At 45.4% G+C, this 19,703-nt stretch overlaps 1 protein-coding gene across 2 annotated transcripts in view; it reads right to left on the reverse strand.

The window, feature by feature from the left end:
* Positions 1 to 19,703, reverse strand: part of fndc3ba (fibronectin type III domain containing 3Ba) — a 92,715-nt gene that overhangs the window by 45,541 nt on the left and 27,471 nt on the right. Inside the window, exons 3-4 of one of the 2 annotated variants that reach the window (XM_053433762.1) lie at positions 19,141 to 19,216; positions 2,234 to 2,310 (exon numbers count right to left, since the gene is read on the reverse strand). In XM_053433762.1, the coding sequence (XP_053289737.1) occupies positions 2,234 to 2,310; positions 19,141 to 19,216 (153 nt within the window). Of the gene's footprint in view, positions 1 to 1,080; positions 2,211 to 2,233; positions 2,311 to 19,140; positions 19,217 to 19,703 lie in introns of those variants that run through there. The other variant, XM_053433763.1, reaches the window with a different exon arrangement.

Here is a 19,703-nt window from a genome sequence, read left to right on the forward strand (position 1 = left end):
TTATATAAATCACATAATAAAGAGGATCCGCTCCTTTAGATAAGGACTGATGGTTTCAAATACATAAAATTCCCCCAATTGTCTTAAAGAACATAAGTTTAACTTTTCTTTTGCTGGTGAAAAATAACAATAACCAAATATCAAACTCTTTCTACTATTCCTTTAAAATCATCTTTACAACTATTTTTCAGGCTATTTTCAAGATTCAAATATTCTAGTGTAATAAAAATTCTCCAAAGTGTAATTTACAGCCTGTACTTTGTTGAAAATAAGTGTCCTCTCTATCAAATGGTGGGAAAATAATACATAAATTAAATCACGCAATGTATTCAACACATGAGAGCACTTTGTCCTTTATAGCTTTATATGAGAGCAAGTTCTGCAATGTTGTCATCAGATGGTCGACAGGTTTCAATAACAACAAGTTTCAAAGAACTGTGTCAAATTAACATGTATTCACTTTCACATTCCTGGCCTGGAACACACACAAACTCTCACACACTCCCATAGAGACAGACACACACAGACCCACACACAAAAAGCTACAACTATTCAGACATTTTCACAGGCCTGCATTCCAAGCAGAGAGCAAACACACACTCCCCGCTGAGAGGGGAAGTCATCTGCTGGTCCCCAACAACAACAAAACGCACACAGACACACACCACGACACACAACACAACACAACCCTAAAACCCCCCACACACTCAGTGCCAGAATACAAGAGACAGAGAGCATGAAGCAAGAGTATGACAGAGGGTCAGGAGGGGAGGAAGAGGGTTACAGAACTAATCCAAGTGAGAAAAGAGAGGGGGAGAAAATGAAGAGGAGGAGGAAGAGGAAGAGGAGGAGGAGGAGGAAGAGGAGGCCCCCTATTGGCCCCTCATCCCCTCCTACGCTGCAGAGGAGAAAAACAACAAGTTTACAGGAAAACAAGGGCAAAGTCCCTGCGTGAGTACATGTGGAGCCGACCTGCGAACCCACACGACATTTACCGACAGGCAGACGCACACTCATCGCAAACAACACAGAAGTGGGCGGGACACAAACATGCGTGCACATGTGCCCCCGCACACCCACCATCGCAACGCAAGCATCAGCGCAGACCACCAAGGACACAAGAACATGTGCAAAATCCATCTGTCAACACACGAGCGTCCACAACCACAGTTCTCTCTCTCTGTCTCTCTCTATCCATCCATCCCTTCTCTCTTCCACCCCCATAAAAACCTACCCACCCCGTGCCTGTCTCTCCTATCAGGCTTGTTTATGTAAGAATGACAGTGTTTCCCGCTCACACTTGGCCCGATCCCCACTGACACACACACACACACACACTCACACAAGCAAACACAAACACACACCCACGGTGAGCCAATGACCTGACTTCCACTGGCACAGGACCACAATCCCACCACATGCAGACCACGTATGTGCTCGGAACACTACACTGGTGAGGACAGTCCATAGACCTGTGTTCACCCACTAACCTTAAACACCAACCATACCACCAACATGTCGGACTTTCCCTTAAACCAGTTAATGATGTCACAATCTTCCCAAAAACACAGATATTAAGTGGAAAAAAGAGTTCTCGTGTTGATATCTCTGCGACGGCATCTGCTCGAGAACAATCAGACACAAGCACGTGAGAAAGTGGCAGAAACAAAAGCGTCCTCGACATTCAGCACATTCCTGCTCGGCGCTCCGGTTCGGGAGGAGGCTGCCTTGGATATTTCTCTGTCTTGCAGTCTGCAGGAAGAGGACGGATGACGTCCATCATTTTAATGCTTTATGATGAGCACTTGACCCACTTCTGCTGGTTGTTCAGCAAAAACAAACACCGTAGAGTACAAGTATAAGAGCTGGAAGTCCATGAGCCATCTGGCAGCTGGATTTACCTTATCCCTTCAAAGCAGCCATTTTATTGGCTGTAAATAAGTGCTCAACTAGCCCCCATGCACAATGAGTAAAGCTTGAATAGATCTTTGACAACTTCTTACACCTTTAATACTGATAAACAATGTGAGTACACAAGTCAACACTAGATCACATGATCCCGAGCTTAAGAAAGTGTTTTTTAGCAAAACACAAACCACGAGCTAATTAAAAGCAGTCTCTTCTTCTGCCTGACACTCCCACTTGACACAAACACGAGATAAACAAGGGAAATGTCTGCAACTCAGGAAAAACACACACACACACACACATGCACGTACACACACACACTAACCTGTGAGATGTATCCTGGGGGGACGTGGATGGGAGGGATCGACCCATTTGGGGACATCATGGGAACCTCAGCAGGACCTAGAGAAGAGAGAGAGAGGGGGTGGGGGGGTTATTTATTTAAGCAGGCGGCTCACAATGAAGGAAATTCTCATTTACATTTGTCAATCAACATTGAGGGACACAAACACGACCACACAGTAGTGGCACAGGGAGGGCCACACAGATGTCTTCAGTTTGTATAAGACTAAAGTTTAGGTCCAGGAAATTACTTCACTTTGATATTATATACATATATGGAAATGTTATCTGATCTTGTTTTGTCCCATTTCATTCATGAGAGCACTGGTGCATGTATGTAGCTTCTGATTAAATATTGAAATGTTGTTCTTTCTGGGCCAGGTCTCCCTCAAAAGCATGAGATATTAATCTCAAGGGACTTCTGGGTTAAATAAAGGTTAAATCATAAATAAACTTGAGGGGTAGAGCTCATAGCTCCATCAAGGCCCAACGGTCTCCTCATGAAACCACATTGAAATTAACCAGACCCTGATTTTTTATTTGGAACTGCACCAAAATGTCCACATTCTAAATATGAGTTGTCTGAACATCAAGATTCATGATTGTTCTCAGAGAAATCGAGGTAACAAAGTTGAAAACAATTCCTGACTCCTGCCCCCTGATCCAGATCCTCATTTATTAAGTTCTTCCCTGACCCAAACCTCAACTTTCCACAGAGTTTCATGGAAATTGGTTCAGTGTGTTCTCTTGTAATCCTGCTAACTAACTACCTAACTAACTAACTAATTAACACACACTTAAGACAGCAACCATCTCAAACTCCTTCCAACCCACATGCATGGGCTCAAAAAGCAAAAACACGTGAATCTAAATGTTAACGAAAAGTTGCATCTTCTTGTGTCAACGATGGCAAATGACTAATCGCTGGAAGGAAGAAAAAAAAATCTCTCCATCCCGACGAGAAGCAAGAAAATCTGATTGAATTTGCAGCTTGATAATAATGTTGACTTTTCCACAATCCATATCTCTCCCCGCACTCTCTCCGTGATGGAGGTCTGCGGCTGGTAAAGTCATTGGGAGCCCGGTGGGACAGCTGGAGGCAGACCTGGCCTCAGAATAAATCATACAGCGAACACACACACACACACACACACAAACTCACACACACACACACACAAACAGAGGCCCTCGCTACCTATGAAAACATATGCAAGACACACTAATATTTTCTGTCCGTACAGACGCCAGTCAAACAGGCTCCTTCTTTAAAGGCTCATTTCACCTCATTTACACAACGTTTTCTCATTTACCGGCTACGAGTGAGAAAGTGTTTGTTATTTCTGTATTTTAAAGGGAACAGATCATTTTACTATTTTCACCCTTTCATCTCGTCTCAGCCTCCTCGTGTTCTCGCCATCCTTTGCCTTTCTTTCCACCTTATCCTCTATCCCTCCATCCCTCCCGCAAGAGCTTCCCCCCCTCTCTCTCACTCCCTTCACCTATTACTCACTCCCGCACCTTTCATTTCAATTACTCACTTCATCCCTCCCTTCCTTGCTTGCTTCATCCTTTCCCTATTCGCCTCTTAGTTACTCTCCCCCTCTCTGCCAGCCTCCCTGAATCATCCCCTCTTTCCTGACCTCTCACCGGCCAAAAACAAATAGGTAAGCGTACAGTAAATACGTACAATTATGCACAAATAAACACAACCTGAGCAAAGTCCACTGTGTGGGTGTGTGTGTGTTTGTGTGTGTCACAGGTATGGAGAGACAGAAGTCTTTCAGTCCTGCTCCCCACCATGCTGACGAGCGAGGAGGGATATGAAAGTCCTCATTGAGTAGAAGGTCATAGCATGTGGAGAACACACACACACACACTACTCCTCTAAACCTCTTTCCATCACTGCTCATAGCCACTTTTCCTCTTGCTCACACACCGTCTCAAACACACACACACGCTCTGTATCTCAGTAAACTCTCCGTCTCTCTCTCTCTCTCAGCAAACAGACGTGTGTTTAGACAGTCTCTGCTCTTCACTCAGCGCGACACACACACACACACACACACACACACACACACACACACACACACACACACACACACACACACACACACACACACACACACACACACACACACACACACACACACACACACACACACACACTTCCCCATCCCTGGCCCCCAGGACTGGACCCAACAGGCCCAAATGCCCCCCAAACCCTCCCCAAAATACAAGACAGTCTTTGTCCTATAAACCTTCACACTCATAGACACACACACTCACACACACTGCTATAAGTCTTATAACATAAGACTGACTGCCATTTAGAAAGACTCTGGATAATCAAGCAGTTGTGGATTTGAGTGGTTGTAATTGTGTCCTTGTGTGTTTCCCTGTGTGTCTACGTGTGTGTGTGTGTGTTTGTGTGTGTGTGTTTGCACGTGCACATTAAGTCAATGTGCTCCTTGATCCACATTGTGGTAACGTCACTCTCCGTCTTTCCTCCCGCTTTTGCCCTTTAAGCACCTCAAATAGAGTCAGGACTTCCTCTGGCTAATCCTCCTGGAAGCCTAGACAACACTGCTCACCAACTGCACACACACCCACACAGATAATAACACACAAACACATACGCGCAAACACACACACACACACACACACACACCTCCTTCTCATCTTCCATCTGTTGCTTCTTCCGCTTCTGACTGTCAGAGATCAATTATGAGTTCATATCCTGCATGTGTGGTGACATCACTGAATTACCTGAATCACTGAAGGGGTTGTCTGTGTGTAATCTTGCCCCCTGTGGGTTTCCAGGAGGATCTGGAGAAGAACTTTGTTTCCACTATACTCCCACGTACACAGATACACTTGTATAGTTGTGGACACTGCCTTGCATTAATATTAAGAACATCATAAGAAGTTGTGCTTGGTTGATAACATTATAATTATTCAATATTATCATGAATTTTTCAGCTGTGTTGTGTCACAATGACAAGGTTTTAGCAATTTTGGAAAATTAATGATGTCTTGCAAAATCATGATTAAAAACAAATTAAGTCGTAGGATCAAATTAATTTAATTATTTTACATGCAGCGAGTATATAATGATGAACTTTACTTTATAAGTGAATAACAATCTTGTTTTTTGTTGCCTTTACAGTGTATAAAGCTATTTGAGTTGATGTGAAAAGACTGCATGTGTTGAAATGTTCTTTTGTTTGTGAAAAGTGAAAATTAAATGAGCCTGAGACGGTTGGGATTCAGACTCTCGACTGTGAGCCAACAGGAGGAGCCCTGCAGCGTGGGGCTTTTAAAAGGAAAAGCCACAACACCATCAACATGTTAAACGCTGTGTTGAGACAGGTAGAGTCTTCTGCTCAGTCATCAATGTAGAAGACTAGTAAAGTAATGTTAAACTGCTGCAGGCATCATTAAATTCATTAAAGGTTCCAGTGCCTTTGAATAATAGTTATTATTAATCTCACAAAACTACATCTGCGAGCAAACAAATCCTACTGCAAGAGTCACATAAATAAATCTTACCCCCCCACCCCCGGTCATATGTGCAAATCACTCTGGGGTCAGTAGGGTGTGCACATAGTTTAGCCACTGCTAAAGCAAACCGAGAAGACCACAGGAATGATGACAAACTGTGTTTTGTGTTGTGGACAAAGACGAAGCACAACACTGACAAACTGCGGCGAGAGCAGAGAGAAAGAAAGTCACACGGTGAACATGACAATAAAACAAAACCAAAAAAAAAAAAATTCCCATTTGAAGAAGAGTGCAGGATGCATACACTATACACAATAAACAAATGTATTTAGTCAGAGGAGTTAATGTCAGGTAGCTATTTTACCAAGCTGACTAACCGAGAAAAAGAGAGTAGGGCCCCTGCGCTTATATGACACACATGCAGATGCACAAGCTATTTATTTCTCGCCTCTGTAAGTTTAAGTTGTGTTGCTAAAGATTTACACAAGAAGTATACACACATGTCCACGGTAAACATCCTGTCGGACACTTTACCACGCACACGGACTTTCAGACGAGCAGAAAAAGGGTCTAAGCTGAGCTGCAGCGACAGTCCAGCTGTCCTGAACATACATTCACACAGACAGAGGAGATGATGCAACGTTTCATCAGATGTTTCCCATCATGCAGCTGTCAAAGGCAGCTGCAACTGGGCCCCCCAAAAACACACACAAACACAGAGAGTCCAGGCCTCACTCACACACGCACAATTACTTGCATCCGTAATAGCGCCCCTTCCTCTGTGCACGGCATGAACACGCCATGAACACGCCATGAACACGCAGTCACCCATCACAAATCTATCAATCGATATGCTAATGAGGAGAGAGAACTGAGTGTGTATCAGTTTGGGTTTCGGTCTCTCAGGCTGAAGCAGTGTTCTTCTTTCTGGAGAAGAAGTTCAAAACTTTTTTCCCTTTCCCCTCGTTTCAGGACTGCACATGTGGTCGCCACATTGAAAGGAAACACTGAACCTCTTGGGGAAAGTGTGCGTGCGTTCGTGTGTGTGTGTGTGTGCGTGTGTGTGCGTGTGGTGTTGGAGTTAGACCAAAGTCTGTTTGCGAGCTGACCTACATACAAAAGAACTACACTCAGATGGATTTCCCAAAAATTATTAGTAAATACATAGACTTAAATAAAAATTGTAAAAGTAAAGCGCGCACACACACACACACAGAGGGGGAGAGAGAGAGAGAGCGAGAGAGAGAGAGAGAGAGAGAGAGAGAGAGACCGACAGAAACACACAAATCTATGCATATCCTTTCGGAGCCCCGTGGAGGCTGCTGTCTGATCTAGATGAGTATTTGTATTTCATGCACGTGTGTGTGTGTGCTTGTGTGTGTGTGCACGCATCTGTGCATGTACGTGTGTCTGGGTCAGGCATGACGTGGCGCTGCCTGGAAGTTATGTAAGCATCAGCAGGGTAATGTTATCTGTCCCCGGAGCTCCAGGAGCAAGGCACTCCCACGACAGCTTCCTCTACTGCCCGGCCAACACACACACACAGACACACACAGACACACACAGACACACACACACACACAGAGAGTGGAGACGGCATGGCCTATTGTCATACCTAAAAACTGAAACAAATCTCCAAAGATCGTTTTGCCATCTGATACAGCCATTAGTAGCTGTGGGAGGGGAAAAAATGAAACTGAGGAAATATAAAGAGAGGCACAGCATGTGAACGTGGAGCATGATGGGAAATGTAGTTAAAAAAAAGAGAGATGCGGGGGGGGAGAAGATTCTTCTGGAGCAGGAAATGTGGGAGACGTGTTTAAAATAGACCAGTGTACTTATACACTTCCTAGATTGGTGTGAAACATGTGATGCTACACACACACACACACACACACACACACACACACACACACACACACACACACACACACACACACACACACACACACACACACACACACACACACACACACACACACACACACACACACACACACACACACACACACAAAACACACAAGAGCTCTCTGGTCCATCTCCAGTGAGTCAAGTCCAGCGGACATATTTGCCGTGGGCAGGGTGAGGTCCAGTGATGGAGGAGGAAGTCATGACTTCCTGCGCTGCCTTGCCCTCGGTCACGGCACTGACAGTCTGCAGAGTGACGCTGAAACTACAGCATGCGTGCAGGCACACACAGACACACACACAGCTGATGTGATGAGGGCGAGGATGTATATATCCAACACCAACATACACATGTGCATCAAGAAACACACGCGTCTGATCCCGACTGCGTGTTCCAGGCTACAGTCTGTAATTTGAGCTGGCTGCTGGAATGTAAATCACAGCATAGAGAGTTGCTATGCTTGAACATTGGGTCCTACTGTACGTGTGTGTGTGTGTGTGTGTGTGTGTGTGTGTGTGTGTGTGTGTGTGTGTGTGTGTGTGTGTGTAAGCACATCTCTCAGGACGAGCGTGCCACTCAGCTTTTTCCGCCTCCGAGCTCAAAGCTGCAGAACAGTTTCGTAAGAGAACAAGGAGAAAGTTACGGCAGCTGATGAAACTTTCAGCACCGCGATGACTTCATCAGCATCTGACTTCAGTGTGTTAAGAACAAACGACAGTATAGAGCTCGTAAAGCAAGCGTCATATTTAACAAGCCCACTGGCTCAAACTTTAAAATAATAGGACATTTACATCCACGGTGGAGAAAGGGTTTACACCGCTACTCGTGCTAAAGTAACCCATCCAAGCCGAAGGGGGTCTGATGGCAGGAGGTCGGTACTGATTCGAAAAGACAGAGGGTGGCAAACATGGCTGATCACCGTGGGAGGTGGGCTGCCGGGGGATTCCCTGCACGGTCTGTGTGGAACTTTCTTACTCAGAAGAAAGTGAGAGGTCAGAACAGATGAACCGCTGTAGGAGGCGGGAGGGAGCTGAAAGAGCCTCCTGTTGGCTCCGGTTTAAAAAGGGAGGAGGAAAGCTGGAGGTCTGGAGGAGGAGAGGAGCAGTGGGGCGACCTCCACTGAAGACTCAACCAACCAGAGGGGGTTCACTCGGGGTAAACTCCGGAGAGTTGGATACAGAGTTTACCCACAGTTTGCTTTTCACACATGCACAACGCAGCAGGGGGGGGGTTCTCTGCACATGTCAAGTTATTTATTTTGACATTACTTTATCCAGTATGGTCCCTATGAGCCCAAGTTTGGGAGACAAGGGGAGAAGTGGCCAGGACGGCACCAGGGCTTCAAACTCAGTCGCAGCAGGGCAGTGAAAAACGGCCAAGCTTGAATAAATCAAACGCTCCTCGCCTATTCTGAGATTTTCACAACGATTCAACTCCACATGAAGATAAACCCAGTTCACGAGAAGAAGTTGAGACATAATAATAATTCTTTGACCAAGATCTTCAGTGACATCCAGTTTGTTGAAAATGGATTGCACTAAATATTATATAACGGCTTTTCTACCAAGTCCTCCATCAAGGGTTACATTTCTTAGGATATGATGTTATCGAGTACATCTTATCCGGCCACTGTGTAAACGGCCCTTAAGCCTACAAGCCCTGATCTGTTTAGTGTTCAGTGTGTAGCCCGGGTGTCAGCCCCGTGCACCTCCACCCAGACCGCCCTCTGCTTCGCCCTCCCCACCCGCCCAGAGGAGGCCTGCCGTCAGCCGACCTACTTCTGCTGCTGGGTTCTCTCCAGAGGAGAGCAACGTAACGTCTGGAGGGACAGCGGGCCCAGCCACGCTTTGTTCTCAGGATCTTAACACAACACACACACACACAAATGGACACAGATGTACATGGCTCACAGGGACCAAGACAAACATTTAAAAACAGCAGAGTGACCCAGATTAACACCTGAGCGTATGTGTTTAAACTCTTAACATGTCATGCTGACCCACACGCACACAAACACACACACACACTTGCCTTGTGGAACAAACTGACATTTGAATAGTTTACAGAAATCACGGTCACCTCAGCACAAACGACATTCAACAAATTGGGAGAAACACACAATAATGCAAAAGCAAATCCTAACAACGCTGAACACACACACATACACACACTAGGTATTTCCCCGTATTATCACACGATGCTATTCTTGGACTTGTAGATAGAACTGTTGTGGAATCGGTATCCATGCGACACACAATGCACGGAGCGGCATACTTCACTTCTCGTGTTTTCCCTTCATCCACACGTACCCTCTCGTGCATGTGCACACGGGCAAAGACTTTCTTGACATACATGTGCGAGCATGCACGTGCACTTTGTGAATATACACAATCCAGACACTGATGACTCATTGTAGCCATTCCCTAATCAACTCGACATGTCTAAAAGGAGAGGGAGTGAGAAAAGAGAGAGAGAGAGAGAGAGCAATGAAGTGCAACAGCTGTCTGTGTGTAAACAGACCCAGTCTCATAATCATTTCCTGCTCTCCCTCCCTTGCTCCCTTCTCCTTCGCTCACTCCCTCGACTCCTCAGGACGAAACAGATTCTCAAACCTTGACCCGTTAAACGACCTTTAGTCATTTTACTCATTTTTCCCAATCTGCACCGACCTCGCTACATTTGTACCCAGATGTGATCCTCTGCTCCCCCTCTTCTCCTCTCCTCTCCTGTCCGCCCCTCCTTTTCCTCCGCCTATCTCTCCACATGTTAATGTGGGGCATTCCTGGTCAGTGAGTCACAGTCTGAACAGCACCGAGTTTGTGTCCTCCACAAAGAGCAGAGAAAGTGTGTGTGTGCGGGTGTAGGGAGATAGGAGAGGAAGAGGAGAGGAGCGGAAGAAGAGAGGAGAGGAAGAGGAGAGGAGAGGAAGAAGAGAGGAGAGGAGAGGAAGAGGAGAGGAGAGGAGAGGGAATCTGTGTGAATCTCATTGGAAAGAAAGAAACAAGGCAAGACTGGAAGTCCAAGATTAGCAGGGACTTTCCCCCCCACTCCCCAACTCCAATGATTTCCACAGTTTGTGTGTTTGCATTTGTATGAGAGAGTGTGTGTTTGTGTGTGTGTGTGTCCAATGGCTGAGTGATCAGACAAAGCACTGAAATAAAGATATTGTGGAGATTGTGTGCATATGCGATAAGGAGAGAAATATCCAAAGGTATCTCGGTCCAGCTAACTTCTTCTGTTTTAGATCAAACTCGTTTATTTCGTCAACTTCCTCCCGACCACGACCCGCTCATTAACCATCACACTCTTCCTCCCACCCAATCAGATCAGAGGATAAGAATATTCGCCGTTAACCAATCAGTCACTGCTGCAGGAAATTCAGTCACAGTCTCCCCTTCTGTTCCCGAGTGGCGGCAGAACATTATGGTGTCTCAGTGCAGTTGACCTCTGACCTTGCTTATAGACAATGTCATCACTAAATCATGCAATGCTATTAGAAGTCTATGTGAAATGTAGTCATACTCTGACCTTGACCGTTGATGTTTGACAAACAAACACTTCATCCTTGAGTCCAAATTTAAAGACATTTCTTCAGGGGCATTTTCTGAGATGTTCTCAGGGATACGACAGAGGCTGAAGAAGTTAAAGCCTCGAGCTCCAGCTGTCGTCTGAACTCACAATATAAAAAAAACTAATGTTTGATCTATGCAGCTGTGCAGGAGGAACCATTTGCATGACTCCTTTATAAGCACCACTCTTCTGTGATGTATCCCATCACCACTTGCAGCTACAACAGCATCATGTGATCAATAAGACTTCATCAAATCTAAGTGAATCTAATCGAGCAGCAGCGTGACCGACATGTGGAGCAGATTCGAGATAATAAACCGGCCCTCGAGTGAAACGATGGAGTTTAATTTCATTAAAAAAAAATGGGAGAAAAAAGAACGACAGCAGGCAAATCGTGAAGTTATGAAGAGGCTGAAACGGGGAAAAAAATAAACGACATGATAGAACCATAGAGGGAAGCAAGGGAGGAAGTGAAAGAGAAGGAATAGGGGGAGAGAAGGAGGGTGGAGGGAGAGAAAAGTGCTCCAGCTGTACCCTGAGCTTCAGCGGAGACAAGAATTTCATCCCTGGAAAAGCTCTCCCTCTTTCTCCCTCTTTCTTTCTCGCTCTGGAAAATTCTGAGCGCTCTCTCTCCAGTGCACAGCTGCCGCTCACACACTCGCACACGGACTTCCACTTTCACACACTCCTACACACGGAGACAGACACAGTATTCTCCGGAGTTTTTCCCACTCGTCCTTAAAACCATTCCCACCCCTTTGCTGCCAGAAGTGGGTCGGTCCCGACAGCGAGTCTGCAGCTGGCAGAACGGACCAAGTCAGCAGCGAAGGGGTGGTTGGGGTCATCGCGCAGAGGAAGTGGCCTCGCCCGGAATGCATGGCAGCAGACACGACCAGACATGCAGCGTCTGATTCTCTTCACTCTCACTCCTATCCCTCTTCTTCTTTTCTTACTGCCTCCTATTCCTTTATTTACCATCCTTTATTCTGTCATTTTATTTTCACCCAGTTCCTCGCTCCCTCCCTCCTTCGCTTCTTCTGCCTGCTCATGCCCTACTGTGTGAGGGCATTGAGTTTATAACTCAGCACTGGGCAGGGCATACAACAACAATCAACTCTCTCTCTCTCTCTCCCTCTCTGCAACACACACACACACACTTAAGTCAGGCTCTTAACTACCTTGTGCCAAATGAACCAAGCCAGTCCTCCTTGTCCTTTTGTTCCTCACAAAGAACATTTGAGTGGAAAAAACTCGAAATAGAAAAAGCCAGGTATGCCACACACACACACACACACACACACACACACACAATCTGTGCCCAGAGGGACCACATTCCATTACACACACCACCTGGAGTGAGAGTCCGTTCCCATGGTGAACTGTTTCCCCCAAATCCAAAGGGACGCAACACAAACTAAAGACACACAATGACACTCAAAATACATCAGATTTACAGTTTGCCCGGGGGCATGAAAACCTGCAGGTAAATGCTCTTCCTCTACTTGGCTGTCAATCTAATGCCCCCCCACGCACACAGACACACACAGCAGGATTTCTCTTTTAATGCGATCCCTCCCTCCACCCGTCCCATTACCACTTTTTCAGCACAATATGAGGCATATTCCATAAACACAGACTCAGCAGTCGTCAAACTTGAAGCAGTTTTTAAACAGTGGTGAGTTGAAGAGAGCCGACCGAGGCTTCACTGTCTGAGCTCGGAGACGTGCAGCAGCAGAACTTTCTCAAGCTTTCCAAGCGTGACAGGCAACATGGTGGCGCTTCGGAGTGTAAAATAAAAGTTTTCCATATTACAACTTTAAGCACATCGGGGATCTCTGCACAATTATGCACACGCTGTCAGTATTTTTGTTTAATTTTAATACTTCCACATGTTGTTTACCTCATTCTGACTATCTGCTGCTGTAACAAGTGAATTTCCCCCCGGTTCAGAAAGTTCATCTTAGCTTATCGGGAAAGTAAATATGGTGGTTGGTTTGTTAGAAGCCTATATACATATACAGATACAGAAAGGGACAGATTTCAGTTTCACAAGTTTTACCTTCATACTAACTTAAGATCTTTAACTGGGGAGTGGGTTATTTCAAAGTAAACTGAAAAAACTTTGCCCGACATAATGAGAAATCTAAAGCTGAAAACAGGACTAATGTTGGAATTTGATAAAACAAACTTCAGCCATGTAAATGTGAAACTCATTAACTCTGGAGAGGCCACATGAGAAACAACTGACATCCATTTAAAACACTGCATGCACAACACATTAAATTGGGTTCATTATGCCCCGTGGCTACAAATACAAATTCCACCACAATAACACCACAATCCTTAATTTTTGGAAAGACACACACACCAAGTCTGTGTACGTGCTTTTTCGCACATTTGGCACCAGGGATCAAAATGTACTTCCATGTAATTTTACAAAAAAGAGGGATAATTACACATAATCCTCAAGTATGTTGCACAGTTCGTTTTTCAACGCGCACACAGACACTGTAAATCATTTCTGCTGACAGCCCCGCGGAAACACAGACATCAACCAACCTTTTTCCCCATCGCACTGCAATTTTCATTTCAATGCGATTGCCTCACTGTCCCAAACGGGGGAGATTTAAATCCCAGGGCACGTTTGAGAGAAGCTCCTGAAAACAACCGCCTCTGGTCACAAGCAGCGACGGGACCATCCGGCGCAGCTCTCCAAATTAAACCCTACTGAAAGAAGCTGGTGCCTTCTCCCCCTGCTTGTTTAGAGCCATCTGGCCGGGTGTAAACACACGCTGCGAGGCTTTCCACCATATTCCTCTCAACCGGCTATTTACCATTTACATCAAAGAGCTCAGAGTATAGAAGCGCACACTCCAGCAGGAGGCTGCTGAGAGAGAACCACCGCGAAGTGATGCCGGGAAACCAGCGAGGGGAACATTAGCATCGTCCATCCAGCTGAGACCGGGGGGGGGGGGGGGACAGTGTGAGACAAAGGCAGAGAGACACACAAAAAGACGGGTAGGAGCCGGGAGAAATACTTAAAAGGGGAATAAAAACACACACAGTGAATCCCAACGATCCTGGTCCACTGTTTCTCTTTCTCACTAAGTTCAAACCAGCTGGAAAGCTTGGAGGAGACGTGAGGTTGAGATGCAATCAGGGGCCTCATCTGAATTCATACAAAAACCATTTTGGTTTACTTTATAAATCCATTATCAGTATGTTTATTATCTGGCTGCCTAATAGTGGCCTATAGACGTTTTGAAGACGAGTGTGTGTGACTGACACACTGCACCTTGAACAGGCCGTGTCAGCAGAATGTTGATGATAGTGATATAAACAAATTCTGTAAAAACATAGCCGTCACTCAAACAGACATTCAGCCCACAATTTTGAATACTTAAATAGGAAAACAAAATAATCAGAAAAAAAACCGAATAAACTAGACCTGAGGTGTTTGTACTATTTGTCTAATCACGTTGGTAATTTGACAAAAGAAAACTCAAAGGCTGTTTCGAGTTTCCTCGTGTATTTCAAAGAACGGGGGCAGAAATGGAGAGAAGCATGTTGGAATTGGAACTGATACATCTTGAGCAATAGTTTTGCTGAAACGACCACAATGAAGAACAGAGGGAGGATGTTGGAAGAGACGATGGGTGTGTCCGTCTGTCTGTCTGTCTGTCTGTCTGTCTGTCTGGACACTGAGAGACATGGGAGCAGGAAATGTGATGCTACCAAGTAGATAGATCATAGTGGTTGTGGTCAGCGTCATCTACATATGTAGTTTAATTTCCAGGGAGGTGCATTTCAGGCTTCAAAATGGGCGATAGAGTGCAGTGGTCTAAACTGGCCCAAATATCCAATTTGGTGTTTTTTTTCAGGCTTCCATCTAACAAGCACTTGTGTATCCTCCATCTAAGCTTCTCTGAGAATGAATAAGATAAGTGGAAAGTCTTTAATGACAGCTGGCCTGATGGATGTCAGGGTGGACGTGGAGATGAGATTAAATTAGAGAATTAGGATGCAGCCACTGAGGGACAGGACAGAGAGGAGCAGTGAGCGAAACACACACACACACACACAACAGTGGAAACAAACAAGCACACATCTGCCGGCAAGACACAAAACAGACCTCGACTTGATTCACACTCGGCACTGTCCAGATGACACAAAGACAAAGAAATGTGTGCACGCAGCCGGTTCACTGAGGACACACTGGCAGTGAAAATACAGACTGGGGAGACTGGAGACCAGCAAAATACACGACGGCATGTCACTGTAGTTCCACAGTAGAACATTAGCTGTATCATGCATGCATGCTAATCAAAGAAAGCAACAACTGGTTATTATTATTTTTTATCTAACTAAGTCAAATATTTATCAGGACATTTTATTTTGATTCATTAATGGAATTAAAGTATTTGGCTTTAGAATTACTCAGTTTAGCAAGTTTTATTTCAACAAAAAGCAAGATTCCCTCTCATCTTTACACTGTCGCATAAACATCTACAGTGAATGGTCATGTGATATACATTTTCAGGTGCGATAATGTGGACCAGGAATATTAATGATCCTTGCAGATGGAGAATGTTTTGAAATGTAAAACATAAGTGTGGCTGTGGCCTTAAACTCCTTATAAATATAAATATGTCTCGAATTGTTTTTTCCAGATCCGGACGAACAGTTTTCATATATTCATATGGCACAAATCATAAATCATCTATATGTAGTGTCTCAGAGAGAAAAGAATTACCAACTTATCCAAGATGTTTCAACGACCTCTTCAACTGCATTTGAAACACTCAGTCAAACAATATGAGTCTATCATAAAGCCACAGACAGGCATAACAAAAAATCAAAGCTCCATTTCAGACGAAGCACCTCTATTCAAATATGTTGAGATGTCGTACAAGTGAAGTTGAAACCAGATGTCGTGGCCAATGAAGTGAGGACCTCCGGTGTAGCTGCTACCGACCAGCCAATCAACGGTTATTAATCTCTGCTGAGACAAGAGAGTTCACCGCAGGAGGGCTCTCACTGCTGCTGCTGCTGCCACCCGAGTGTGACATCACATCCTGCCTGGCAGGACGCGACTTCCTGCCGTTCACCGCCTGGCCTCATCATCATCCCTCATAAAAAGTCCAACAAAGAGCAAGCAACACAGTAAATCAACACAGCCTTGTAAAACACACACACACACACACTCACACATTTAAACACACTGACATTCCAGAGCAGGGTGCTCTAACACACCCACTAGAGTCTTGGGCTTTGATGTGAGTGTGGGAAAGCTCAGGGGAATGGTCTTGGGGGGGGGGGGGGTGAGGGAGAGAGAAAGGGAGAGGGGGCTTGAAGAGGGGGGAGGGGAGGGGAGAGGACGGAGGAGAGTGTACACATGAGAGCGACTCCATGAGAAGAGGGGAGGGTCAGTTGAACCTGACCCCCGGAGCATCGAGAGGTCAGTGTGTTTAAACAGGGGGCAGACAGATTTCCACACACACGCACACGCACACACACACACACACACTGGTTGGCAGACTGATACAGAAAATGTTCAGATAGAGTTTCAAAGGAACAAATGGCCGAGAGCAAATAAGGTGAAGTTCATCACTGAGAGTAGCTGAAAAGTGTTCTGCATTTCAGAGTAGGCAGAAATGACTGGAAACGTAGAAGCTGCAGTTTTAAAAAGGGATTTTATACGAGCCCTGAGGTTTTTGAATTTGTTAAGTATAAAAATATTTTATGCAAACTGTCAGTGCAAATAAAAGAACATGATTGAGCCAATGCCATTTAACAGCTCTGCGGCTAATGAGCAGCACTTAACGTTAGTCTAATAAATACAAAACTCCCTTCTCTGCTCCAGGTTCAGCTTTTAAAAAAAAGGTGGAGGTCGACGAAAGTGGAGGAAAGGAAAGAAGAGGGAGGCGGGAGGAGAGGAAGCTGAGGAGGAGGATAAAAAAGATGGAGAGAGCAGCGAGCAGAGGAGAAGAGAGGCTGAAGTTTCAAATGAAAGAATCTCTTATGGCCGCTGAATCGACGTCTCCAGACTGGTTGTGCCTTGGCAGAGCATCTGCGAGTGTGTGTGTGTGTGTGTGTGTGTGTGTGTGTGTGTGTGTGTGTGCACGTCTGCATGCATGCACCGCAGTGCAGCAGCTAAACAGAGGTTACTTTATATAAAAGCTGGTTCCTGGTTGTGCCCTGAGGTCTCTGTAATCTCGCTCTCTGTCCCCCATACGCTTGCACACAAGTGCACCATGCAAACACACACACACACACACACGCAGGCACACAAGTACACAAGCAGGAGCAAACACGGAGCTCTGAGGTCTCAGTAATCACACCGAGTCTCTGTCTAAAGAGCGACTCAGTTCGCCCTCAAAACACACTGCCACACTCCACCTCTCATTAAACCCAGTGACCTCCTTCAGAGAGAGACAGAGGGAGAGAGGGAGGGAGAGAGAGAGAGAGAGAGAGAGAGAGAGAGAGGGAGAGAGAGAGAGAGGGAGAGAGTGTGTGTGGCCCTCAACATTAATAATATGTGCATTCAAACATGACCCCAAGCCCCCCCGACCACCCGCCCAATTAACTGTCGTCAGCCGAAAGTAAAAAACACACACAAACACACTGTGCCTTCAATGCCAAATTGTGCGTGCAGCCACACCAATAAACAGACAACCGCCAGACGCCAACTGCATCAACAGAGTCTTACTGCTAAGCAGCGTTCAGTGTCCCGCTCATCCAATCAGAGTGCACGTTAAACTTTTCTTTAATCCATCTTTAATCCATCTTTACCTCGGTCATAGCGGCATATCTAAGAAATTCTCTCCGCCGACCATATCTGCCCGAACCCGCCCATCAGAGCGTGTGCCATCTCCATCCGGCATTATCTCTGCCCATAGGTGTGTCTGAGGCGATCCCTCTGATTTCAGGGGAAAATTGAATTACATGGCGGGTGGAGAAAAGGAGGCGGGCTGTAATTAGTTACAACATAGACTACGGGGAGGTAGCGGTGGTGGGGCATCAGAGTCTGAGCCAAAACTGCACTCACTCTCCCTCTCCCTCTCTCTTTCTCAAAGAAAACCTTCACTCCGAGGGCAAAGAAAGAGCGAGAGAAGAAGGGAGAGACAGACAGACAGAGAGAGGGGTAGAGAGAGAAAGATTGGAAAGAAAACAAAGGCGCCCTTTCAAAGATCTCTGAGTAACAGCTTACACTGGTGACATCATCAAAGTGGGACGCGATTCCACAAGAGTTGGGGGAATTCCCGTGTAACTGCCACCTCCTTTGGTTAAGTGGCTCTAAGTAGCTTACATTTCCAGCCTTTTCATGTGCTGATATCAGATACAGCCAGAGAGCAACACACTGACACTCTGCGTTCAACTAACATATTGAAAGGATGGCGATTCTGGTGCAAGCTTCCCAAACCTAATTGGCTTTGCCCATAAAAGACGACAACTTGAGGCTATTCTGAAGTTTCTGCAGGTTTACATAAGTGTTAAAAACCAATATGCTGGTGATGGTTTGTACAATTTCTGGACGGCAGATATTGTTTCGGACTTCAAACCCGATTCAGACGTCACGGTTTTCACATTATCACCTTTTTAAAATGTCGCAAAGCTGCCATGTCATCATTTCTCCAATCTCTATAATGCTATATGAAAACATGATTCATGCTTTTCACCCGTATGTCGTCACATTAGAAAAAGCAGCATGATATTCACGATGTGTGTTTTAGTCGAGTTACAAGTCTCCATCGTCAGACTTTGATTATCAGCTGAAATAAATAGAATTGGCTTAAAGCATAAAAACATCTGGAAGACAGTGGCCCTTGTGTCATGTGTGTCCACATATATGTGCCAGCAGATGATTAATGTGAACACGTGTTCATATGATAGTAAAAGAGATGACTGACCCTGGATGCATTGCAGTGATCCATCCTCTGCCCGGATGGTGAACGTCTCCCCCGGGTTCACCTGCACCAGGATCACCTGTATCAACACACACAGATCACATGGTTAAGAAAGCTCGGATCAGATGAAATCATTCCCGACAGAAACTGTGACGACTTTAAGGGGAAAACAAAACTGTAACACAAACTGTCAACTCATCCATCTACAATAATCACAAACCAGGTTGGGTATTCAATTGTCTTGCAGAGGTGACATAACAGATCCCGGAGCAGGGCGGACACATGTGCAGTATAAATGAGGTTTTAAAGAAGCTGATAATCAGGTCGCACATTCCATGATTTTGCAAAAGACTTTTACACAACTAGTCCATATGAATATTACACACATATAAAAGCACAGTTAGGCACACAAGCAGGTGAGCATGTACAGATCAAAACATGACACTGTTTTCCTTCCCCAGTGTTTCTGCTGAGCGTGCGTGAAGGGAGTATGCATGCACCTTACCGTCATATTCTCCGCATAGAGATTGTTGAGAGTGTACACGTGGCTGTACACATGAAACAGG

Source organism: Pleuronectes platessa, chromosome 11, assembly GCF_947347685.1.
Source record: "Pleuronectes platessa chromosome 11, fPlePla1.1, whole genome shotgun sequence".
In the NCBI taxonomy this organism is placed as follows: domain Eukaryota; kingdom Metazoa; phylum Chordata; class Actinopteri; order Pleuronectiformes; family Pleuronectidae; genus Pleuronectes; species Pleuronectes platessa.